Source organism: Thunnus albacares, chromosome 24 (assembly GCF_914725855.1).
Source record: "Thunnus albacares chromosome 24, fThuAlb1.1, whole genome shotgun sequence".
Classification (NCBI taxonomy): domain Eukaryota; kingdom Metazoa; phylum Chordata; class Actinopteri; order Scombriformes; family Scombridae; genus Thunnus; species Thunnus albacares.
In genome coordinates, this window is record NC_058129.1 from 9,483,459 (window position 1) to 9,509,019 (window position 25,561).

At 38.8% G+C, this 25,561-nt stretch overlaps 1 protein-coding gene and 2 long non-coding RNA genes across 10 annotated transcripts in view; 2 read left to right on the forward strand and 1 right to left on the reverse strand.

Annotated features, from left to right (window-relative positions):
• Positions 1 to 17,655, forward strand: part of atp11a (ATPase phospholipid transporting 11A) — a 53,067-nt gene extending 35,412 nt beyond the window's left edge. Inside the window, exons 18-32 of one of the 5 annotated variants that reach the window (XR_006400950.1) lie at positions 53 to 156; positions 1,077 to 1,258; positions 1,914 to 2,165; positions 2,460 to 2,637; positions 2,765 to 2,867; positions 3,296 to 3,441; positions 3,829 to 3,888; positions 4,010 to 4,137; positions 5,236 to 5,371; positions 6,652 to 6,675; positions 9,235 to 9,300; positions 9,450 to 9,553; positions 9,656 to 9,821; positions 13,383 to 14,426; positions 16,155 to 17,655. Coding sequence is in view for 4 of the 5 variants with exons in the window: in XM_044345027.1 (XP_044200962.1) it covers positions 53 to 156; positions 1,077 to 1,258; positions 1,914 to 2,165; positions 2,460 to 2,637; positions 2,765 to 2,867; positions 3,296 to 3,441; positions 3,829 to 3,888; positions 4,010 to 4,137; positions 5,236 to 5,371; positions 6,652 to 6,675; positions 9,235 to 9,300; positions 9,450 to 9,553; positions 9,656 to 9,821; positions 13,383 to 13,664 (1,931 nt within the window). In the remaining variant the exon portion in view is untranslated. Of the gene's footprint in view, positions 1 to 52; positions 157 to 1,076; positions 1,259 to 1,913; positions 2,166 to 2,459; positions 2,638 to 2,764; positions 2,868 to 3,295; positions 3,442 to 3,828; positions 3,889 to 4,009; positions 4,138 to 5,235; positions 5,372 to 6,651; positions 6,676 to 9,234; positions 9,301 to 9,449; positions 9,554 to 9,655; positions 9,822 to 11,657; positions 11,755 to 13,382; positions 14,607 to 16,154 lie in introns of those variants that run through there. The other 4 variants (XM_044345029.1, XM_044345027.1, XM_044345031.1 and 1 more) reach the window with 4 other exon arrangements.
• LOC122976513 lies at positions 1,274 to 15,589 on the reverse strand. Its single transcript, XR_006400951.1, has 4 exons — positions 15,506 to 15,589; positions 5,642 to 5,647; positions 3,430 to 3,434; positions 1,274 to 1,286 (listed from the first exon to the last, which is right to left on the reverse strand). It is a non-coding gene; the product is annotated as an uncharacterized LOC122976513 (long non-coding RNA).
• Positions 17,656 to 22,698: 5,043 nt separating the features above from the next.
• LOC122976026 overlaps positions 22,699 to 25,561 on the forward strand; it is a 102,556-nt gene continuing 99,693 nt past the window's right edge. For all 4 annotated transcript variants that reach the window (XR_006400787.1, XR_006400788.1, XR_006400790.1 and 1 more), the window contains exons 1-2: positions 22,699 to 22,792; positions 22,867 to 23,011. This is a non-coding gene — a long non-coding RNA (uncharacterized LOC122976026). The remainder of the gene's footprint in view (positions 22,793 to 22,866; positions 23,012 to 25,561) is intronic.

Below are 25,561 nucleotides of genomic sequence, written 5' to 3' on the forward strand. Positions count from 1 at the left end.
ACACATCCCCCTCTTCTTCTTTGCCTTTCTGTGTGTGTGTGTGTGTGAACAGGTGAGCTCTATCTGTTCTGTAAAGGTGCAGACTCCTCCATCTTCCCAAAGGTTATATCAGGCAAGGTGGATCAGGTCAAAGCTCGGGTGGAGCACAACGCAGTGGTGAGAACATACACACACACACACACACAAACTCTCTCATTCCCTTATACTATAGATCCATAAAATAACAGTATTTCTCTCTTGGAACAGTTTTGACACTGTAGATTCACCTTGTGGGTGTATTTTAAAGGTTGTGTGACTTCGGTGGTTTCCACAGTTACATGACCACAGCAAGTTTCCATGGTTACAACAGGAAGTCGATCAGTGGAGCATGGCCCACTTCCATCAAACAGTCGTTCTGTATTTTTCCATAGAGAGCTCAGGGAGGTTTCTAGTTTGTAGTTTCATTGACATTGGAATTTATTAACAGCCACAAAATTCATTCATTCATTAACATAATATCATCTTTATTTACACTCATTTGATGTCCAAAATTCTCCTGGGAATGTAGGAAATAACCAACTGAGGTAGTAGACAGGTTGAGTGGATGGACACATAATAAAACGGTTAACTGTGAAACCTCATCACAAAATAACTCTCAAAATGCAGAACTGAATATCACTGGATGGTTGTAGCAGTATAGGAGTATCTAAGATGTAGGAGTTTTTAGTTCCGTTTACCCATAAAGATGAACTAAAGGCAGTGAATTTAAGCGGTAGCAGAAACCAGGTCAGTAAAGCTTTGCTAGTTGCAGTTGCAGATAAAACATAGCTTTCCGTGGAAGCAAACAATTCTGTGGTGGGTGTTCTGGTGAGGTTCAAATAGAAAGTGCTGTTGCCGCCTAAAACCCACACACTCACATTCAGAACCCAAACGGAGCCAATATCTATATTTTGCTGTTTGTTTAGAATCTTGCAAACAAAATAAAGCACATTTCAGACACAAAATCTAAAAGGTTGATCAGAATAAGTTCTCTGTGAATAATTTCTCTATTGTTTCTTCCTTAATATATCAGTCTGACCCTGTTTGATTCTCTTTAGGAGGGTCTGAGGACACTTTGTGTTGCCTATCGACCTCTGAGTCCTGAACAGTACCAGGAAGTGTGCCACCTGCTGAACGGGGCCAAATTGGCACTACAGGACCGGGACAAACGTCTGGCCGAGGCCTACGACCTCATTGAGAAAGACCTGATACTGCTGGGAGCCACTGCTGTGGAGGACAGGTAGAGGATCTCTTTCAATGCATCCAGTCTTTCCTTTTGGTCTGTTCTTGCCACTTTCAGCCATAACCGACCTTCATTGTCATTGACACAACAAGTACAAATTTGTTATGTTGCTTATATCAATAACTGCAGTACAGCTTGTAATTCTGTACTGCAAAATAAGTACTGAAAATAAGTCACATTGCATTCTGGGATTTTAGTTTTATATTTTAGTATCTTTTAGCACTTTAAAGATTAAGGGATCTCCACCTCCCAGAATACACTTATGCACTCTTTGGATCTAAATGTCCAAATGTCCGCACCCCTAATAGCCCAAAGCGCTAACCTTTGATTCTGTGCGTGCTGCCACCCAGACAAGTGCTGCCCTAGTTCAGAGAGAACTAGACTGAGTGAGGGCATGTGGCAATTCAACCCTCTGATCACACACTCACTACTAAGGCAATTATAGTGCAAGCTGAAAAAGGATTGTTAACCCAGAGGGTTTTGCAAGTCAACTTGTCCTGTGAAGAGAGAGGCAGAGAGAAAATGATCCGAGTATTGTTAAACTGTATGAATCTGTTATTGTTGTTATTGATCAATAAATAATTTAGTGTGCCAACCACTGAAATTTCTCTCTTTTCTTTGTCTGTGTTTTTTCTACTTATCTCCACGACAGGCTCCAGGAAAAAGCAGCAGACACCATCGAGTCTCTCCACAAGGCAGGCATGAAGGTGTGGGTCCTGACTGGTGATAAGATGGAGACGGCGGCCGCTACCTGCTACGCCAGCAAGCTGTTTCGCCGCAACACCCAGATTCTGGAGCTTACCACCAAACGCACCGAGGAGCAGAGCCTTCACGATGTCCTGTTTGACCTGAGTAGGACAGTCCTGAGGCAGCATGGAGGCATGACCAGGGACACCTTCTCTGGGTATGTCTATGTGTGTTTGTGAGAGACACTGTCAGATCTCCAACTTGCCAACCTTTTAGCAAATATCTAGTAACTTGAGCTGAACTAAAATAAAGTGTTTGCCTTTAATCTGTTGCAATAAATCAACAATGGGGAGAAAATGTGTTGTAACTGACTATTTCCCACAATATTAATGTGGTTACAGTCAGAATGAATTAATACTGAGCATAAAATAGGATGACAGTAGTTCACTGAGTGCCATCATGCAGTTACTGTACAGAGTGTTATTTGACAAGTGTTCCTGTGTGCGTACAGTTTATCAAGTGACTGCACTGACTATGGTTTGATCATCGATGGAGCCACCCTCTCTGCAGTGATGAGGCCCGGCCAGGAGGACTCAAACTCAGGGAACTACAAAGAGATCTTCCTAGAAATCTGCCGCAACTGCAGCGCTGTGCTCTGCTGTCGAATGGCGCCTCTCCAGAAAGCGCAGGTACAAAAACATCAATATGGAGCTAAATTAAAAATCAAAGACCACATCCTTTAGTAATACTTTGTGCTGATGCATTAAGCTACAGTAAGAGTTCAAAGATGTCACTTTTTCTCTGTTGCCTTTCTAGATTGTGAAGCTGATCAAAGCCTCCGAGGAGCACCCGATCACGCTGGCCATTGGAGATGGAGCTAATGATGTCAGCATGATCCTGGAGGCTCATGTTGGCATCGGTTAGTATTCTGGCAGTTTCACCCATCCTGCATTAAATTTAATAAAAGGCTACACTCCTTTGTGACCTTTGCAGTGTACAACTGTCTGAAGTCTTGGACCCACAGACATCAGTGCCTAATCTTACTTGTTTTATGGGATTTTTGCCTTTTATTCTGGTTTTCTTTCAAATGAAAGATGTGACTGACACAACCAGTCAAGTGCATCCACTTTGGTTATAAAAGACTAATTTGTTTCCTTGTCTGTTTAGGATTGTTTTTTGTACATTGTCCTTGGGGCCATGAGTCCTACACTCTTCATCCAAACATTATTATAGCTGAAAGTCAGCACTTTCAAATCCAATGTGCTGTATCACTGTCATCACTGCCATAATACTCTTCACTATAAATGACTGCGTCAGTTTAATGACAAACATTGTGTGTCTCTACAGGTATCATGGGTAAGGAGGGTCGTCAGGCAGTGAGGAACAGTGACTATGCCATCCCGAAATTCAAACACCTCAAGAAGATGCTGCTTGTCCATGGACACTATTACTACATACGCATCTCTGAACTTGTGCAATACTTCTTCTACAAGGTAGTCCATTAGCCCATTACATGTACAGTGGATTATTGTGGGTTTTGTGGCTTTCTGAATATTTACTTTTAGTTAAGTATTTATTTTGTTTCTCATAGTGGTATTTGTGGAAGAGTTAGTATGTTTAAATGAATTTTAAGAAATGTTCAAGAGATTTTGAACTATACAATAGGCTTTAATCAAAAATCAGAAACCCTTTATATGTTGTCTCCAATAATTATAGTAAAATGAGTAAAAACACAGAACATTTGTCAGAGTTTATTCTCTTTTTAGCTTGTACAGAAAGAAAATGGAAACAAAACTTCTTTCTTTCTATCAGACACTAATCACCGGTACAGTACAACTACTGACCCGCTGCCTGCTTTTCCTCTCCTTTTTTCTTCCCAGAATGTATGTTTCATCTTCCCCCAGTTCCTCTACCAGTTCTTCTGTGGCTTCTCACAACAGGTAGACAGACACATACACACACACACACACCTACCTAATTATACAAGTACACAAAATAAGCAACTTATCAAAGAATAAAATAAAAGATGACTCACTCTTTGCTCTCTGTCCTCATCCCCAGCCACTCTATGATACAGCCTACTTGACTCTGTACAACATCAGCTTCACCTCGCTGCCCATTCTGCTCTACAGTCTCATAGAGCAGCACATTAACATGGACATCCTGAAGAAGGACCCCTCTCTGTATAGGTCAGTGTTGATATCTACCAGTCTACAAATACAAAATTTGCCTTGTCTGTATGTATATGATGTACGACGACGAGTACATGTGAGTATATTTTGCTTTGAGTGTCACTGACGAGTTGCCAGCAGCCCAGCAGGAGCAGGTAAGTGTGGTTCATGTCTCGCTCCTTCCAGATTAAATACTTGAGCAAATAAAATGCTTGTCATCTGGTAACAGCCAGATCCGCTCTCCTTCTTTCAGAATTTTTTAACTGTTCGTCACCAGGAAAACAAGCTCTCATGACACCAATTTTCAGGGTGTTTAAGTGATCCAATCCACTCGTAAACAACAGCACAGAATGAACTGCCTGTTTGCCGCTGAAGTCAGCTGATTCTTCCAGAGACGCTCTCCAACATGCAGAGTTCATTTCAGCTTCATAAACAAGAAAAAAACACATGAATGTTTAACTTTTAGGTTATTTTATAGATTTCAGTCATTTTCAGTCATAATACCCTCCATTCTGACTCTTTACTTACAATGGTTGCAGAATCACTGATATAAAAATGCAGGCAAACAAGAAAAACAATATTTCCAAATGCAAAAACAGCACTTTAAAAAAAATATCTGACTACCGGCACAAACATTATAGTATCTATTGATCTTACATTCATGCAAAGAAGACGTCTGCTTAATGCAGATCAGGCCTTACGGGGCAGAAACATTGTACTTAAACTTTGCTCGAGTTTAGTTCGTTCAAAGCTCAAACAAAGTGAAAATTCAAGGCGTCACATGACTAGACGGAGCATTTTTCCTCTCAGACTGAAAAGTCAGAGAGGGAATGATAATTTGCATGTTGAATAACATGGACAAAGGTTTTGATGCTGCAGAGGATGCATAAATTATACCAGGTCATATTGATGTTTTTATGATGCCTAGTTGAGTTATTCATGAATTAATGCATATAAATAATATACTAAATTAAATCAAAATATCCCATTACAGTCATTTCTGGTTAAGGTCCTCCCAAAGGCCACTAGTGTAGTATTGATCATCATATGTGTAGTAACTCATATTAGGGATGGGAACTCATACTGTTTACTGTTATCTTTTGTTTACCTCCACAGAGATATCGCTAAGAACTCTTTGCTGCGGTGGCCCATCTTCATATATTGGACTGTGCTGGGAGTATATGACGCAATTGTGATGTTCTTCGGTGCTTACTTCCTGTTTGACAACACCACCTTCACCAGCAACGGACAGGTAACACCTACGTGTCTATGGCAGCCGATTGTAATTCAGTCAATGAGATATTTTTAAAGTGTTTTAACAAGATTTTCATTATCCAAAGTAAAAATATCCACAGGCTGTTTATGAAGAAACATCTGCTGGCCATACTTCCAGGTTTACATTTTTAAAATGTTTCTGCACCTCTGTGGTTTTTTTTCAAGTAGCACATTTTGTCATTGAAACTCATGGATGTTGGACGTTTATATTTATTGAAACTGAAGGCTGCATACTTGAAGACAACACATTTGGCTTTTAATTTCCTCTTTCAGTTTGTCTGTGTGCATATTTTCAATATTTGTTGCTTGTCATTTCTGTCTGGGAGGTTTTATGTTTATTAATTAACACAGACCAGAAACTTTTTTTCTTTGTCACCTTTTCATCATCTTCTTTTTTTAACTCAATGTGTATTAACTGTAGCCTTTAGTGAATGATGCAGAGTTGCTTTGGTAGTGGATTTCCCAAAATGTAACATCTGATAGATTTATTTTTGGCTTTCAGCTATTTATTTTTTACTTTGATTGTAACTCAGTATTCAGCACAGTCTCACTTGTAGTTTGGCATATTCATTTAACAGTGAAAACTCTTTTATTCCTGTCTATAAATTGATTTCTCTAGACCACAATGTCTTGATGCTAACTATAAACTACTGTATAACACACCATATTATATATAGCTGAAGATTAGTAAGCATAAGTAGTTTCTTGCAGTTAATTTGTCAAGTTGTAGCATGAAGTAACATAAAGGTGTGTTGTGTTAAGTAACGTAGCAGGAACCATATCCAAATACCAGCTAATCCTCAGCGTTCTTTAAATTATCTGGCAGCTTTTCTCATCTTAATTACCTTTATATTTAATTAAACTTCACTAGTAATTACTTCTTACTACATGAATATACAGCATATGACATACCAGATACAGTATTTACTCTACTGTATGTTCTCCCATTCACATCCAAGACACGACAGCATGGCGGGTTTTCCACCATCTTCCTCTGTGTTCTCTATTCGTTCTCTTTCATTCTCAAACAGCGTTACTTTCCCAGAAACCTTTTGGACTGCTCTGAGTTGCTTGATTTAAGTTGTTTATGCATCTAATTTATTTTTTTTTTTATTCTTCTCCAGCCACAAAACTGTTGTTCATTTTATTATGATTTTCTTCTTCTGGCCCTCTTCTTCTTCTTCTTCTTCTTCTTCTTCTTCCTCTCCTCTTACCTTTGTGTTGCTTTTTCTTTTTGCTTCTCTTTCCTCCTCCCAGCTAATGACAACCAACACACAGATGGTAAGCCTGTCCCTGTCTCTCTTTCTGTCATCTCTCTAATTTCCCGTTTTGTCCCGTCACACAGTCTGATACCAAACCACCTGACATCCGCTCACCGTTCATCTCACATCTCTTAGTGCTTGCTGTAGACACATCAACTGTAGGCTTTTGTGTAGTGACCCGCCTTTTTCCCTACAACCATGTGTCCAGTAATGTAGTGATCACCTTAGCTTACATTGAGTGTGTGTGTGTGTGTGTGTGGCAGACAGCCGTGTGTTACAGCTTCAGTTAAAAGCAGGGAATGAATGAATATAGAAATGTAATTGCTCTACTGCTTCCATTACATGACATTTGAGACATTTAGCCATCTTTCTAATCTAATTCCTCTTCAGTTGATGGTGCCCCTTTTTAGAGTAGAAGAAGATTGTCACATTTGCTGTTCCTCTCTGGACCATCAGGACTATTTATAGGCTTATTTGTAAAGAAATGACAAAGGTGGAGGGCAAAGAGTGATGTTTTCATGCAACAGGAAGCAAATCTGATGCTTTTTAAGTGTTACAAAAAGTAAAAGAACAATAAAAAAAACAGTACATCAAGTAAAAATTAGTATTGTTAAAATTGTTCTGTGGTGCCAGGTGCTTTTGTCAGTGTTAATGGGCTCAGAACACTGAAATGTAGTTGGTCATATGCGAATCCATCAACTACAATATACATTATACATTAGAGAAAGTCTGTACAACAGTTTTGAGGGTCCTAGTTGATGATCTCATTTTCTAGTGTCACTCTTCATGTATTTACGTATAAAATATTTGTTTGCATTCATCCTCTAGAAACATCTAAAGTAACCTTGTTTAAGAAAATCATTTCTTGCCTCACGCAGTTCCTTTTTATCATATTGAGGATTTTTAAATGACTCTTTTCTCTCTCTGTTAGTCTTTATGATGCATAAAACCTAATTTGACAGAAAGTAATTGAGGAAGGATTTTATCAGGAACCAACAAGTCAAAGTAACAGCCTGCTGGAATATATTACAAGAGTAACCAAAATAATAAAGGGACACAATCAACACTTTGTTACAGTGCTGTCTTATTTCTCATTTTAACATTAAACACGTTAAGCAAAATCAGGCATTCCTCTGATTTGCACATAGACTCACATGGTTCGCTTTTGCTGTGTCAGCAAACTAGCTAACAAACAAGGTCACATTTAAATTGTCTCGGCCAATAGCTGCCTAGTGTTATTGATTTTTACTTAAGTTTATAGTCATAGAAAATAAGTATTTCAAACAAGCATCTCAAATCTTATTAAGCCTGCTTTAATAATAGCAGTAACCAAACACTTTGAAGCCACCAGGCTGGCCAGTCTTGGCATTTGTAACAGCTTATATTGTAAATCCACAAGATCATCATGTGTTAAAACTCATCGCTGTCATCATTTTATTTTTCATTACAACCACCACATATTCAGGTGGCCTTTGAAAGCATAAGTTGTATCTTTTCATGCTCCTCTGCATGTTCTTTTTAATTTTATTTATTCATATATCACATTTCTTACTCTTTCTCTTATATTCAACATGTAAGAAAGCGACAGCGTAAATAAAAATGACAAAGTTTTAATTTTTGGCAAAAAAATCTTGTTAAAATAAACATCATGTAAGAGAACATTGAAGTGTTGGGCTTGAAGATCAATTAGGGCTCTTGTCATCTTAATATTAAAAGACAATTATGGAAACCTTTTTTTTATATACTGTAGTCTTTTCTACTAAGTAGAATCAACATGTGAAATGTGTTTAAGACATTAAATATTCTCCATATAGCTGTTAATATGACACCTTTGTAAAATTACTATAAATTGAGACCAGGATGACTGGCAGCAATAGGATCTGTCCTATATTTCAGTGGTATTGTGAGTTAGTGTTGTTCAAAATTAAAACTGCTCTGCTTCATGTTGGCAGCCTTTGCAATATGTTTACTTCATTGTTTGTTTCAAAACTACACAGCTAATAATAATTTATGAATGGTTCATGTAGCACATTTAAACATGCTTTCCCAGCAGGTTAGTTATATTTAAGTCACTTAAAAACGCTTCATATCACCTGTTTCCCATCCATCTGTCATCTGATGAACTATTTCTCACCTGAATGTTGCTATCCGAGCACCCTGCCATCTGTTTGATTGATTGATTCCTTATTGATTATGTGCACTTGCGTTTATCTCAGTGTACCATATTAACAGCAGACCTGTTAATGTGGTCAGACTTTTCTAGAATGATCAGAGCATCAGTGAGTGCTCAGTGCATTTACATGTGAATTTCTGCTGATTACAGTCATGTCAGCCATCATGCATGTTAATGCCAGGTGTACAGATGGTATTTTAGCAATCAGTACACTATATTTTCTATATTTACACAGACCAAAGAAGATTTAAATAAATTCTTGTTCAGAATTTGTTCTGTTTCCACATGGTTATTTCACTAATTTGACAGCACGTATGGCATTCAAAGACAACTTTTTTTGACATTAAACATCCTTACATTTGAAATGTGTCACTAACAGCTGCTGTTGTCATTTTGCTTCTTCAGATGTTTGGAAACTGGACGTTTGGGACACTGGTCTTCACTGTGCTAGTCTTCACTGTTACATTCAAGGTACACAACTCTCACACTCACCCAGACTATAAACAGCATCTGCAATCACAGACGCACCCAAGCAAGGCTGGATTAAAGCTCGCTGGTATCATGAAAGTGAGCTACAGTATGAAATTCAACATTTGACTGGTCTCATCTCTCTCTTGCAGCTGGCTCTAGATACACATTACTGGACCTGGATTAACCATTTTGTCATCTGGGGCTCGCTGATTTTCTTTGTGGTCTTCTCTCTGCTGTGGGGCGGAATCATCTGGTAGGCTTGTTTTTTATGGTTTTATGAGTTGCTTAAAGTTGCTGTAATAAAGTTGTATTGAATTAATGAGAGAAACATTTTTGCTGTCTCCTCTCCTCTCAGGCCCTTCCTCAACTACCAGAGGATGTACTATGTGTTCATGCAGATGTTGTCCAGTGGTCCGGCCTGGCTGAGCATAATCCTTCTGATTACAGCCAGTCTGCTGCCAGATGTTGTGAAGAAGGTCATCTGGAGGGCGCTGTGGCCCACCACTACTGAACGCATTCAGGTGGGTACAAACACATACATAGTTATAGTTATATATACATGTTGTACGTACGATATTTACATGAAAATTAAAGTCTTAATTGTCAATAAAGTTGACAAGGTGTAACCACCTTACACCTCTATTAGTGTTCCAGCATTAACGTAAAAAGTAATAAAAATGCATCCCAAATTGTAGCATTTTCAGACCTAACTCCATTCTTTTCTAGTTATTAAAGGTATTTTTTTTAAATAATTACCATAATAAAAAGAAGCACTCTTTCTATATACTGAATATTAATAAAAATGCTAACAACTCTGAAGACGTAAGCTCAGTTTACACAGGCAGAGCAGCACTTCCTGCTTGTTTTGTCTATTTCACAGATTTACCTCTAACTACTGCTGTTTATCAAGAACAAGACATCTTTGAGTAACATTTGCCACTCTGAAAAGTGGTTTAAAACATTTTCAATATCTGGTTTAAAGAAAAAAAACAACATAATACTCTTTGTTAATTATGATGATGCAGTGTATAAAATGTTTAACTGATGACTGTGGGTCAGCAGATGTACGCTGGCTTTGGCTACGTCCCTGCTCTGTTCAATGTAAGTCAGTGTTTGTTTGTGTGCAGTGCTCTTTTACTTCTAATCCAGACCAGCTACATTAACAGTTAAAATATTTTATAAAAGGAGAATTAAAGTGGAATACTGTAGAGATCTAAGTGTGCGGAAATCTCTTTTATCATTGATGCTGCCAGCACCTTACAAAGATTTAGCCAGGTGGAGCGCTGGTCATCCTGCATGAAAGGAGAGTTATAAATACAACCAACCTCTATAACTGTTAAACAGAACCTGGGAGTGTCTGTTGTGCTATGAAAGAATTTATTTATACAGTGCTTTTCAAAACAGACGTTGGAAGAAAAATCAAAAGACAACATTTTTTCAAGATGTGAACTGATTTATTCCAGAGTTCCTGAGTTGAGTACACTAAAGACATCGATCATAAAACTAAATGATGATTTAGAGTAATTTTATTGAAGGATAAATCAGTGTTTTTAGCAGCTGGCTTTACTGCTTGATTTGATCAGGAATCAACTTCTCAGCCACAGATGTTCAAACAGTGACATGTTGCTCAGAAATAATGAAGTCACAAGGCAGTCAGTATCTAGTACAAATACTGTACTCAAACAGCAAAAAACTGTAATACCAGCTGTCCCAGGCTATGAAATCCAGTCAGTTAATGAGACGATTAGTGCAGCACTGATGTTATTTTAGGATCTAATGTAATGTCACAGGGTGGGGGGACTAATATCCGGCACAGTATAGCTGATGACTTTCGAGCAGGCCTGGATGATTATATTTGATAGCAGAGTGTGGTGATATCAGCCTTTCTTGGTTGCACTGAGAAAATCAAGAAAGTAGATGTATAACTTGCTGAATGTGTTTGTTTTCTAATTGTTTGCAGTGAGGTTTGAACATTTTTTACCTTTTACCTGAACGATCATATATTTTCCATGTCCTAAACTTCTCCTTCCCCTTAACTTTCTTAAAAACTGTGGTTGTGGGGAGCTGATAACTAACCTACTTATCTGATCCTTTAAGACAAACTTGATGTTGTCATTTCTGTAAATGTCAGGACTTCCTTTATGAAAGCAGCCTCTCATAGGAAGCCTAACAAGAACTTCTGCTTTCAGCCTTAACAGCTGTATAATTTGATCATAAGGCATTTTGAAAGATCAGACAGATCTTCAGAGCCTTTGACTTCTTACCCTTCTTGTTTACTCCTCCCTCTAACCTCCTGACTCCTTCACTCCTCCTCCTCCTCCTCCTCCTCTCCTCCCTGTGGTTCTCCTCTTCAGCAGACTAAGCGCCGGTGCCTTGCCTCAGAGCCCTCCACCATCTTTATGCTGTCTCAGACCTCCAGCAGAATCAGTTTCTAACCCAGCCCTCCTCCCTAAGGTGACCCCCATGCCTTTCCTCCTGTCTTTTAACTGTAGAATACCTCCTTCTCTCTCCTTTCTCTATATCCTGTTACCTGCTTCCCTCCGCTGTTTTGCATGCAGTGTCTCTCTCTTGTCAACCAGTCTGATTGCATGCTACTGCATCTACATCTGGATTTAGACATGCAGAGCAACAAAACTCATATTGTTTTCCTCTGCCTGTAGTGTAAATGCAGCACATGATGTGTGATGTCTTACTGTGGTATGACCTTTGTTTTAGAGATCAATCTTCTTTTAACACTGAGTTTAGACTATGTGTATTTTTGGGTGTGCGTTGTACACACTAAATGTGTTCGTCTCTGTATGTATGTGTGTGTGTGTGTGTGTGTGTTCACAGTGTGTGAGGGATAATAGAGGTTTTGAGAGGGCCATGGCCTACCAGAGTTCTGACTCCTTACTAGATGGAGTAGCTGTCACAGAAGCCTAGAGGGCTTCAGCATGGTAAAATACACAACCTGCCGCTGCATGTGTGTGCGTGTGTGTGTGTGTGTGTGTGAGTGTGTGTGTGTTATGGCTTGTCTGGGTAATGGAGGGTAATGTTAACATCCTGCAGTGATGGGTTTACTTTGCCGTGGTGTGTGGTTTCACAGATTTGACCTTTGGGAGTTGTACCTGACTAACATGTGGGTTATAGTGTGTGTGTGTGTGTGTGTGTGAGTGTGTGTGTGTGAAGATTGTAAAGGTTTGAGGAGCCATGATTTCTTCAGGTATGGTAAAAGGTACTTGCACTTGGGTGTTTTGTCACATGGAGGTCTGGCGCCCCCTAGTGACAAACTGCAGCCTTACTGCAGAAACTATTTACTCACAGTGGGACTGAAGGTTGGTGCATGTTTATTTGTCATGTTTCCATCTGCATGTTTTGCTTCCATAAAAGTAAGCTCAAGGTGGTGTATGATGTTAAATATTTATTTATTCACTCATGTTTTATGTACTTTATATGCTTGGGTTGTATCGCTTGTGTCTGAACAGAGTGGACAGGATATTATCATCACAGCTGGCTAATTAGATTAAAGACAATGAAATACTGTATTAATTAAATTATATATAAACAATTGAATTGTCTGGAAGGCAGAGTCACTCCTACTGCAGGTTCAGGTTACTGACAGAGGAAATTATCTTGTCTGTAGCAGAAGCTCATTTGGTCTTTGTCCCTTTAGCTGAAGCGACAGCTATCGCCTCAACTCCAAAACATCTGAACTTAAGCTTAAGAAGTGTTGAAGTAGCCAGAAAATTAATTTGCAGCTGCTAGAAGCTACTAGCTAAATATTGAGTAAATAAAGAAGCATCTAAAAACATAAAGTGAGTCAGATTAATCAGCAACATCACCAACAAACAAATTCACCACCTGTCCACAGACTTCTGGCCATATAGTTTAACATCTTACAGTTTAAATGCTGGCCAGCTGGGATGACACTGTCTCCACCATGTATCTCTTCCACCTGCTCTCCTGAGAGCCTCCACAACATGTTTACATCTGTATTTTTTACTTGGCTTCTCCTTCTTTCTCCCTCTCCCTCTCTCTCTTTCTTTCTTAATATCTCTCCCTCTTTCCCCATATTTCTGTTTTCTTCTCTTACACTCATACAGAACGCTGATAAACTCTACAAGGGCCAGCTCTCTGAGTTCACTCCCTTGGCGTCTCTCCACGCTCCATCCAAGGCTGGCAGCCACCGCCGAGGCTCGGGCAACCAACGTAACGTCCCGAACCCTCGAAGGTCTGAACCTTTTACCAAGAAACTCATGTTCACACGCTGGCAAAGAAAGCCAGACTACTGCACCTTCACCCCCCTCCTCCGATTCGCCGATGGTGCCCGCCACACAAGGCAGGGACACACCTATGGCATGGCGGGGCCAGAGACCTCAGTCTAATTTATTTCTCTCTGGTGTTTCTCCGTTCTTATATTCTGATATCAAACACAATGGCATCCAGAAGCTGACCAGGTCGCTGCTCGCAGAGCTGGAAAGTAAAGTTACCCAAAAGTAACTGAAACTAATTTATTTATATTACTGAGCTGGAGTCAAATAGCGGACTATGTTGCTAACAGCAGGTATCTGTAATCCATCTGTAAGAGATTACAATGAAAGTGACCTTCACAACTGTTCCCAAGTCAGCAGCTGAGTATGGCACAAAGCACTATGGGACGGCTCTGGAACAGACTCCATCCGCAGGGCCTCGTTCGCCGCCGCGACGTGCAAAGGGCTCAGTGTATTGATGTCACAACAAACCAACAAACTAACTAACATCCCGACTCAAGAGCTCCGATTTCTGAAACCTTGTTCTGTCACATTGAATATGTGAGCACTGGCCCTTTAAGTCTGCCTGTGTTTGACAGCAAGGCAGCTGAAGTGTACTTTACTCTAATTATTAAGATTTAGATGATTTTTTAAATGATGATAATCATAATGTATTGTGACTGGAATTGTGCTGCTGATGATGATGAAGACAGTGGTGATAAGCATGGGCTTTCTCTGACCAAACATTTTTCTTTTCTTCAATTCCTACCATCTCTCTCTCTTCCTCTCGTTCTCTTTGTCTGTCTGTCTGTCTGCTCTGCCTCCTTATAGGACTAACTGGTGTTGCCTGTGTGCAAACATATTATTCCGAAATACTCCGTAGGATCCTACAACACTGTAAGGAGGGCTGTAGCACAAGGAGTAAAGCCTAAGTGTTGGAAAAGTTTCCCTTTTTTTTCCCTGTTACATTAGTTCTTGTATATCATGATGTCTTAAACTTTAGCTTCACATCCAACACTTAAGCTTTTAAACTCACGTGTAGGTAGTCTAGAGTGTTTGTTGGGATAGATGTCAGAATAGAAACTAGAGAGCATCTTGCATGTATATGTGTTATATGTGCATCTGTGTGCTGATAACTAGAGGCTGTGTTAGTGTGTGTGTGTGTGTGTGTGTGTGTGTGTGTGTGTGTGTGCTATATTCATCTCTGCAGGATCTCCATCTCTCTTATCATCTTTAAAGCACTTTAACTGTCGACCTTCTTCTTATATTAATGCTGAGAGACTTATCTAAATGTCCTATAGCTTATTGTTACAGTGATAGAGTTCAGTAGAAATAGCTACAATATGTGACTGCTTCCTAGCTGTTTCTTATTGCCTTAATGTCACCTTGTAAATACTGCATCATTTTCCACAGAGATTATTTACCAAAGAAACAGAGCGACAATACGCCTCCTCTAGGCAACAACTGATAGATACACTGTAGGTTTATCTCATTAGATAAAGTGTGTGGTCTGTACTGTGGGTCAATGTACTGTACACTCTATTCTCATGGTACTGTAAAACACTTTAATTGAAAGTGGCCAGCAGAGAGAATATAGAGGACATCTGTAGAGAAATATATAATGATAACAATATAATGAAAGATATAATGGGAGAAGAATGCAGCTCCTCCCTTGTCCTTATGTGTAAAACATGGGGTGCATGTCAATTCTGCTCTCCATGTGGGAAACTGTTTTTAGAGGTTTGATTTTTACTTTTTTTTTCCCCAACTGTTTCCTCAAAGCATCTTTTTAAAAATGACCATACAAAACATCCTTGTCCTTGTTGAGATAATCATAGTGCAACAAAAGTATTCTGTCAAGTGCCCCAAAGAACTTGTTGCCTTAAATATTTACACCAATTTTCTGAGATCTGCTCATTGGTCATATATCCATTTATTGATGAAAACAGAGACATCTTTACTTATAATACAATAACACTATGTTGAACAAGGAAAACAGTTCCTTTAAATGAATTATCATTTAGCTTTAGACTCAGTTTTGGCCTACTGTCACCCACCAGTCAGTCTAATTTCATCATGATTCATCGAATTTACAGTATTATTCTATCATATTGAAGCTCACACAAGGCGTGTGTGTGCGTTCTCAAAGTTAGAAACTGTTTCATCACTTTACAAAAAAAAAAAAACTACAGTGAAGGACAGCCCAAGGTCTTTTTCATGAGTGGAGTTAGTTAATGTCAGTTCACATAGCTTCTGAAAATCATATTTCTGTCTTTGACTGTAGGGCTGATCCATGTTTTTACTATTTTATTGAAGCTTTTAATTTATGTGCTATAGAATGATAAAGTTGGAGTTTTATTCATTCAAATGCAGTTCAGGTGTCAGACCTTCATGCTGATTTCATGCCACAGATGTTTTTCCATCTGATGTCGACAGAATATACATTTGTGAGGATTTCTGGTTTGCAGGTCAGATTAATTATAGCATCTAATAGTCCAGTGCTCTTTAAAGCCTTATGATGGTGTAACAAGAGTCTCTACCTTGAAAATGGCCTTCGCAGCGCAGTCTTTGAATTCTGTCTCACAGTTTCCTCTTCCAACATGTATCCTTTGTCTTTCTTTCTAGCTGTCTCTGTCTGTCTTTCTCTCATTCTCGCTCTGATGAAGTGATGTGGAAGTTTTCCTACCTCTGTGACAGCCACCTCCACCCCGTCTGATCATCATCATCCTCTCTCGCCTGTCTCAGCCATTCTTCCGTCCATCCAGCCATCTATCCATCTATCCATCCGTTGTGAGACAGAGTAGAGTAAAGAGCAGAAAAGATGATTTTTTTGTACTCTGATTTTAATAGTACTTCTATGAACCAAAGCCTTGTTGCTGCTAGAGATACTTTTAGCTGCTTTACATTAGGTGCCTTGTGGTAGTTGAAATCTGTCTTTGCTTGCTATATGTTAAATTTACTGCTAATAATAGGCATTTGGACGGTACAAAAGCACTGCAGATGATGGATGTATGGATGCATGACTGAGGAGTGACTGGGAAAATGGATACGTGAATGAAAAGGTGAATGTAAAAACTGGTTATATGCAGATTTTTCACCCCAAGACTCATTCAAAACAACACAGCACTGAAATATCACAACTGATACAATTGATGAACAAATGAATCACTTATTGCACCAAAACATTCAATGACTTGTGTTTAATATCTGTTTTTTTATTGTTTTTATTTCAAATGTTTTATACATGTCCAGGAAGACTGTTATTTTTACTGTTTTCATTGATGTAAAATGTCGAGAATTACCCCCCACTACCATATTAAGAATGAGTGAAGTGGTCAGAGAACACTGGAAATATATCAGTCTGATGGTGTCTTTAATCTTTATTTTAAAAAAAGAAAACTTGAAGTGAGTACCAGCTCTGCTTGATCGATCAACTGCAGTCGATCAATGTTACAAACTGGGAATTTTTCAAAAAAAAAAAAAAATTACATGTATGTTTCCTTCTAGACAACTGAAGACACTCACAGCTGTATTAATATTTATAACAGTAAAGTTAGGGGTTCTTATACTATTCCATTCAAATTATCTCCAAACTTCATTCTCTCTGGTTTTCTTATTAAAGGGTCACTTCACCCAAATTCCAAAAGAAGAAAAAGGCTTCTCACATACCTCTAGTGGTATCTGGCCATGCAGATTGGAACTACTGTCTATCAAATAAATAGTCCCCTTGAAAAACTTTTCACAATGAAGTCTGTGGATTATTCAGAGTCATAGGGACATTTTTTGAGCAATAGAAATCTGAGACACCGATGTCTCCAAACTTGGACAAATGAAGTTATCTGATTGGTTTGATACTACTAGAGCGAGAAAGTACTTTTATGTTCCATTTGTAATTTGGGTGAACTGGCCCTTTAATGTTCTCAGGACTCTGAATGTACACATGTAATCAAGGATCCTGTTCCACCTTCTGTATGTCTGAATTCACATTAGTTTCGGACAGATACCTGTTCTTCAAGGCAGACACAGATTAACTAAAATGACCAAAAGATGACACTTGCGCCCATCTTTTTTTTTTTAGCTTGTTTTGCCCCAGAATGAATGAGGAATAATTCATTTATTCAAGATATTGCTGACGAAAAACCTCCCCGACAAAAAAGAAACATAACTGAGGACAGAGAGGAACCTCTGTCATGTCGGAAACTGTACAGAAACCAGTTTTTCTTTGCTAGTAGGCATTTATTGATATAATCACTCAACAGATTTACTTAGAAAAGGTAACACAAGGATTACCCTACCTCAGCTTACATACTATTGCCTTGTATGTTAATAATCCATCTCAACAAATGTGGCCTCTAAGCTCTAATCATGTGGCGAGGGAAAAATTACTACAATCATCTCTCAAACTTAAAGTCCTAGTCTTACAATCAAATGTCATCCATCACAATCAAGAGTCAGTTATTTGAAATCTAATGTATTAGATGAAAATGAATTCTCCCCACAAGTTAAAACTCAAAGAGACTCTTTTATTGTGTGTTAAAACAGAAGTATTTTGAATTGTCTGAGCGTTTCTTAGTTTTCCAATCAAACTTGACCTAATATTGGCACCAATCAGAATTAACCCCCTCCCTGTCTTGTGTCATGTAATCCATCGTCAGAAAACTGTGGAATCCAAATGAATTGATTAAAAAAACTACAAAAAGTACCCAGAATACTAAAGAGATTTTTGTATGTGCAGTATGTTAAAGATCATGTAAGGCTTTGTTACCTTTTTTTTTTTTACTTTCTGGAGACAGTATTTGATGCGTGTCTTATTTTTGTAGAGGAGAATCCGAACAACCAAACAGAGTTGTGACAAAACAACACTGGACATGTTTGTTTGTATGTGTGTATGCATAGCTTTAAAGAGACAAAAAAAGAGATTTCTGTGGTGTTAGCTGACGCTCAGACACACCCTTGCACTGAACCGTCTTGTCTGATGATTGACACTTTGCTGTAGAAACTTTCCAAGCCATTAAGGTGGATTTAAGGTCTTACTGTACCAATAACTCTTGTCCTAACTGTCCTGATCTTTCAAGACCACCTAAACTGACAGCCTTCGAACAGAATGTTATCTTTCTCTTTTACGATGTATTAATGTACAGTGTTCTATATTTCTCGTAACCTACAGTATCTATAAATAACTGTATACTCAGATACAGTATATATATATATATAAATATATATATACAATATAAATGTAGTTATGTTAATTGATGTACAGTTTTGGGGTCTTTTGTATACAGTTTTTAACAGAGTCATATCAAGATTTACTTGTGGATTTTTGCCAACCTTTCTGTAGCTATTGACGGCAAACAACTGTACATTTGCTTGAAAATAAAAGCCAGAAGTGGAAATATAAAAATAAGTATCATGTGTTTTTCCCTGAGTGATAGTCAAATCTGTTCAGATTTTAGTTGTTGCTGCACTTCATTCATCAGCCACAGGGATGCAGTAGAGTATTTCTGATGTGTCAGACCTTTCTGAGGCCATAAATCAAACACACCTGAAGAGTTTCTAAACATCTAAAGCTGATGAAATATAATCAAAAGGATGCTTCATGAGTAGAACATCTAACCAAGCTGTGTTCACATACTTCTGTGTTGAAAATGACACTTAGGAATTGGTAAAAATGACAATTTTAAGATTTGATGTGTTCCCCAAAGTTGCTTCAGGGCTGCTGTCTGCACCATCCGAAGACGTCAACAAGATTAGGATGGAGGTTTTGGATCGATTGGATTCCCTTCATCCTTTTCACTTCTCATCTGTGCTGATCTCCCCGTCCTCTCCTCCACAGCTGGCAGCCGATGAGACCTGCTAGTGTGTCTGACAAGGATGGAGAAATATCTAGGGCAAGGCTGTCAGAGGTGAAATGTTGGGAGTAAGAAAAAAAAATTGCACATGTGAAAAGTAGATGGAGAAATGCACCATGTGCGTTTTTGTTGTTTAGTCTGCCTTCTCCAGGATTTTCAGAAGTTAAATTGTAATGACTCATTCAATCATTTTAAAAATGAGAGCAGAACGACCAAAGTCTTGATGTTTTACCACCTATTTCATCAACTTGAACACCACTAAACACTTGGACTATAAATATGTTGTATGTCTTCTACCTTTTAATTACATTTTATGGTGTGTTACTCAGTATAGATTCTAAAATATATAGAGAGGTGGGAGGTGATATTTAAGGTGTAACCAAGTCCTTTACAACCTCTTCACGCCCAGTTTAGGCTTCCTTCATCTTGAACTGCTTCAGGTTGGATTGCTTGAGGCACATTTAAGAGTTTGTGAGGGTTGTGACAAAGAATGTTGAATGTGTAATGAAATGCTAGAGACAGAAATGGGACTGGCAGAGAAATGTCTGGATGTAGCTTAGAGACTAAATGCAACACCCCCAGTTAGACCCCCGCCAGGATTCAACATAGGCCACTCAGCTGAGATGAAGCTCTCCACTCTAGAAGAGTTGGGAGTCTCTCACTTTCATCCTACCTGACTGGTTGCTACCAGGTGACATTGAGACAGATCAGCTGTCTGAACCATGCTGCCAGTTTACAGGGGTTCCACAGGGCTCCGTCCTGGGTCCCCTCTTCTTCCTCTACACAGGGACCCTCGGTGCCGTCATGCTACTACTGTAGCTCCCTTTAGCAGCTCTCATCCAGTTCAAGACTCCCCATTACTGAATGTAATGTAGCCATTCTCCTCTTTTTTTGTTATCAGAAGCCGACACAGTGTGAAGCTTTTTTCATCTTTTTGTCCTGAAAGTTTTCTGTCATGCAGCAATTTTCAGCCTGTACTGAAGTCAAATCTTGCTCACTTACATGTAGACCCTCAAGTACTTCCCCTCTATTCACAAAATGCTGTTTGGAGGAAAGAGCCGAAGTGTTTGTTCACAGCATCCGGGGCACAGATACATCCTACTGGGGGGGGGGGGGGAATCTATATAGTATCAATAAAGATTATTTAATTTAGCCAAAAATGACCTTTTAATGCTCCCTCTAAGAGTCTTGGATGATAAATGTAGCCACAAAAACATACTTGAAAGAGACATTTCACATATCTTCAGCGTTTTCTGAAGGTTAAAAGTTTATAGTTTTTTTTTTTGTAAATGTATACAATTAGCACTCTGGCTAAGTCGACAAGCTAAAGAATCGAAAGGAATTGATTTGTTTCGATTTTATTTAATTTTTAATTAACAATCAGCTCTCATCTGCAGTTATTCCGACGCTTGTGTGTGTGTGTACATTTCTGTGCCCAGCAGCAGGTCTGACACTCACACTCAAACTAGCCTTAAACCATTAAACCTACGACCTCCACCCACCACACACACACACACACACAGTCTCGTGGTTGTAATGTCAGCGTGTGTCTCTATTCACAGCATTAAATGGAGGGAGGTGATGGAGGCATCCACACGTGAAATCTACGAATTAGCTGTGAAATTGCTGTTATTTGCCACCGATTGTTTATGACTCAGTACACATTGTTTTTTTTTTCTTCTTCTTCTTTTTGGACTCCTCTTTTGTCCATTCAAAGTGCTTTCTCATTATTATGGCCTGGCTTTTAAAGGGAGATGTTTTAGGATGAATGCAGACACACACACACCAACAGAAAAGCTCACAAACTGAGCTTGTGGGCACACATTGAAATATTTAAGCAAAATTTTAACATTTTTAATATCTATCCTGCCATTCGCCTCCTTCTCTCTCAGGCTCTTCTTTTAATTTTCTAGCAGTTCAGCCTCAGTCTCTTCTCTCAATGAGGGAAATGGTGCAGAAACTTTATTCCATCTGTCCTCCGATCTTGTCACGTCTTTGTCACTCTTGTCAATGTCCTGACACACAATACAATCAAATACAATACAATACCAGACAATCCGAGCCTTAAAGACATCTAGTTAGCTGAAAGCTGAGGGGGCTGTAGACGTCATCTGGAGTACACATGAACAATATACTGTACGCACACACAGTTTTCTCCCAAGGCCGCCACTGAATTCCTCGTCTCACACAGGCACTGCAATTTAATAAGCTTTACATTATGAGAAATAGGAACATACTACAGTATACAACAAAAGTATCTCATTTAAACTAACACCACCGGATGGTTGCATGTCTAGGAACAAAAAAAACCACACTTTTATTAAAAATTATTATTGTAGATTTGACACATGATAACTGCTATGCAATTAAAATACTCTTTCAGTTTTTTTCTGCTGTTTACTATACAATCATATGTTAATATATGTAAATACAGGCAAATAATGTATGTAAAAAGAGTGGATAAATATATGTAAATACTGTAAATTACCATTCAATTTCCAGCTGTGTTTCTTGAGCAAGAATAAAACTATGCGAGATGGTGCCGTATTGTCATGTATGTGGCTATTATGCTGGCACTAATGCCATCTCTGTTAATTTTCTTTATGTTAATAAGGTGTGTTTGAATATGACAGTATCTGGTACATTAACTGTTATCATGAGTGTTTTGTGGAGTTTTCCCTCATCTGAATCAAGCATCTTATTATAGAGGGTGTCATATGTTGTTCACATAGTTAAAAAAAAAAAAAAAAAAAGTGAAATAAATATGTGATTCTGCACTGTGTAAAATAAAATTGACTTGACTTGAGGGATCAAAGGCTGGTGTGAAACACATAATTTTCATATTGGACAATTCTTTACTAAATTTATGTCCAGTGACACTGCTCTGAGCCCATGTAAGAAGTAGTCAGGCATACATATAGCACAACGTTTAGAGATTGGAGAATTGTCCAATATCTGTTTGGTGAGTATCAGACAATTGGGATGAAACCAGTGTGACCCAAATTGAAAACGACCACTACCTGGACTCCCTTGTGGCCCCTTAAAATGCAGTAATTTTTTTTCAAGCATCAAGCAAGACAAGACTAATTCACTGTCCATGTCTTTGCAACACAAGAGACACTGAACAGTGAATACTATATTCCCCCTTTTCATTGAGTTTCCCCAAATGAGTGAAACAGCGCCCCTCTGGGTTGTAACGGCTGTTGCATGTCAGCCAGTGTAAGCGGTCAAAAAGAGTATTGCACCCTTACCGACGCTTACAGAAAGGTAAACCAGGTGAAAGTTAACAACCTTTGATTAAAAATGAGCCAAGTATCAAACATTTCGATGCGGGCATTGTCATGGCACGACGACAACTGTGAATGGACACGTCTCTGGAAGAAGAAACGGAACTGTGAAGCTTGAAACACTCTGGTAAGACGACAAACAATAGAAATTTAACTTAATTTAAACAGAAAACAAAGTTAAGCTAGCTTGTTTTCCACCAGCTCACCTGCCGTTTGACTGAAAGAGAGGACATGAAGGACGTCTGTCAACAAGCAAACAAAAAGACTGTCAACGCAACAAGTGCAGTGGGACATTCATTCATGAAACTTCATTTCTGTGAAAGACGAGAACATGGACTTCAAAAACGTGAGTCAAATACACCCTCTCTATCTTTGTGTCTGTATCTTTGTCTCTTCGCTCGCTTCAGTTTCTTTCCTGCTGGTTAAATGTCCCGCCGTGGCTCTCTGTGTGTGTTTAACTCTTTGCTGTGTTGTTGTTGATGGTTTGGAGCTTGTTGTTTATTGTTTGTCTGGACGCTGAAGCTGTTATGTTGTTGTTTATGGTTTGGAGCTTGTTGTTTATTGTTTGTCTGGACGCTGAAGCTGTTGTGTTGTTGTTGTTGCTGTCTGTGGAGCCCGCCGAGGCTTTGAATAAGTTGTGTTTGCTGGTTGTTAAATCACATGTTGCTGCTGCTGCTTGTCTGTGATTTGTGTTTGTTTGGGGCCTGTGCAGAAGCTCTGCTGGTTGGTCCTGAAAATGTCTTCATTCATGACTTGTTTTCAAGCTGTGTTGTATACATTTTAATAACTTTAGTAACTAACTATAGTATTGCAGGCCTTGAGGGATATTTTTTGCATGTCAAGCATAAATGAGGGTGTGTAAGTCATGTGTTTGATACATGCATTGATATTGTACTTTATGATGTCAACGTAAGGTATCCGAGTATAAGCTTTGTTGGTCTGTATATATTTTGTATGCTACAAGTAAATAAAAGAATTGTGCAATAACTTACATATGATATGTTGATTGCGTCTTTTTAATGTGAACATAAATCTGTAGTCTGGACGTTTTCTCAACCACTCCACTACTAAAATGAGCACTTCTAGTTTCAAGGTTCATTTATCAGACCCCTTTTAAAAAGAACAGCTGGCCCTAGACTGGCCCCTGTGGTTCAAATGGGGCCACTGAAAAGAAGAGAAGTATGGCTTGTTTCATGTTGTGCAGAGGCGAAATAGGCTGTGGGACACAGACTGAATCACACCGCTGACTGTCTCCTTTTTATAAGTGGAGAAACAAACTAATCTGATTAGCGTGCATCCCCCCTTTTTCAGTACTGAATGGAGTCCAAGTGCCAGTGGCAGGAAGCCAATGTTTTTCTACTGTTCTTCCAAGCAGCTATGAACTTATTTCTTTTTTTCTCAACAATAACTAATATACGATTAGTGATTTTCAAGTGTTTGTAAACTACCACAGAGAAACGGTGTGTTCGTACTCTCTCGTACAGTCAACACTTTCTCCTATCAAGCTCCCATCTCCTCCTTTTTTTTCCTTTTTTATATTTAGCTGCCTTTTTCTGCTCTATGACATCCTCTCCAGCCCTCTGTACTCTCTTCCTCCTCCTCCACTCTCAACCAATCAGGTTGATTGATTTTATGCCTCTTCTTATCAAGCAGAGCAGCCGTTGTCAATAAATGTCGCCTGCCCTCTCCCCCTGCTTTCACACAAACACACTCACACGTACGGCAGGGTGAACAGCAGAATTCAGTCGTCTTGCTTTTCAGACTTCTCTAGTCGTCCATAATTTCCTTCAGATCATATTGCCTTTATCACCAATCGAACACAACTGAGCAGTGGTGAGGTGTAGTGATTAGAGACTACATATCTGTCAATCAGTTGATCAATAACATGTAACAAGTGTTCATGGAAAGACACTGAATGTAGCATCTCATAAGAAATTCCTTGAGTTTGCTTAATCATGTGGAACAATTTTTAAATCAATAATTTGGAGAAATTGTCAGATTTGAAGAAAGTCTATCAAAAACATTGATCTATACGTTTAGCAAAGTGGCTTTATGTTGTCCAGAATCATCTTCAAATTAATCACACACTGTGCAGCAGGTGTAGTTCTTCTTCTTATTTTTTTTTTTAGCATAAACAGCATTTGCTTTAAATAATAATGTAAATAATCTCATGAGAGTTGAGTTGTCATGGCTGAATATTTAGCTAATTTCAACAACAACTCTTGTGAGATTTCAGAACGAGACTTCTCCTACAGCGAATCCAAACAGACTGGATCAAGCAGAAAAGTAAATTAAAATGTTTTATTTCTTTGTATGGTTCTTCCCATAATGTTGTCAGACACTTATAATAACAATCTGAGCCTGTCAGTGGCAAAAACAAGCACGTTTAGTGGACGTACATTGACGGGGCGCTATTGCCCCGTTGGATTACATAGCAGCCCATTTAGCAGCTGCAGCACTCTCGCTCAATACTGGACTGTTTTTGAATGGTAGCACACTGATGATGTCAGAGGGCTGTGATTGGTTGATCACAATGTTGATCCAGGACCGCAATGTGGATGTTGATCCAGGAACACGTTCTACTTGGCTAAATCACGTTGTGCTTAGTCACTTAGACACAAAAAGATTGGAAAACAGTGTCCAGATTGAAAAAACAGAAGTTTCCCCTTTTAAATTATAATTGTTAAGATTTTCATGAACTCAAACCCCATTTTTACATTATTTGTGGTCAACATTTTTGCTGCAATAGCCATTTAATATATTTACATTTAGCACTTATCTCCCTATATAGTAGTTTTTATTGTTTGTGGTGGAGTTCATGCTGGATTTAGATCGCCTACCTAAGCATGAGGGATTCACAGGAAAACACATGCCTGTATGTGTCCAGTGCAACTTT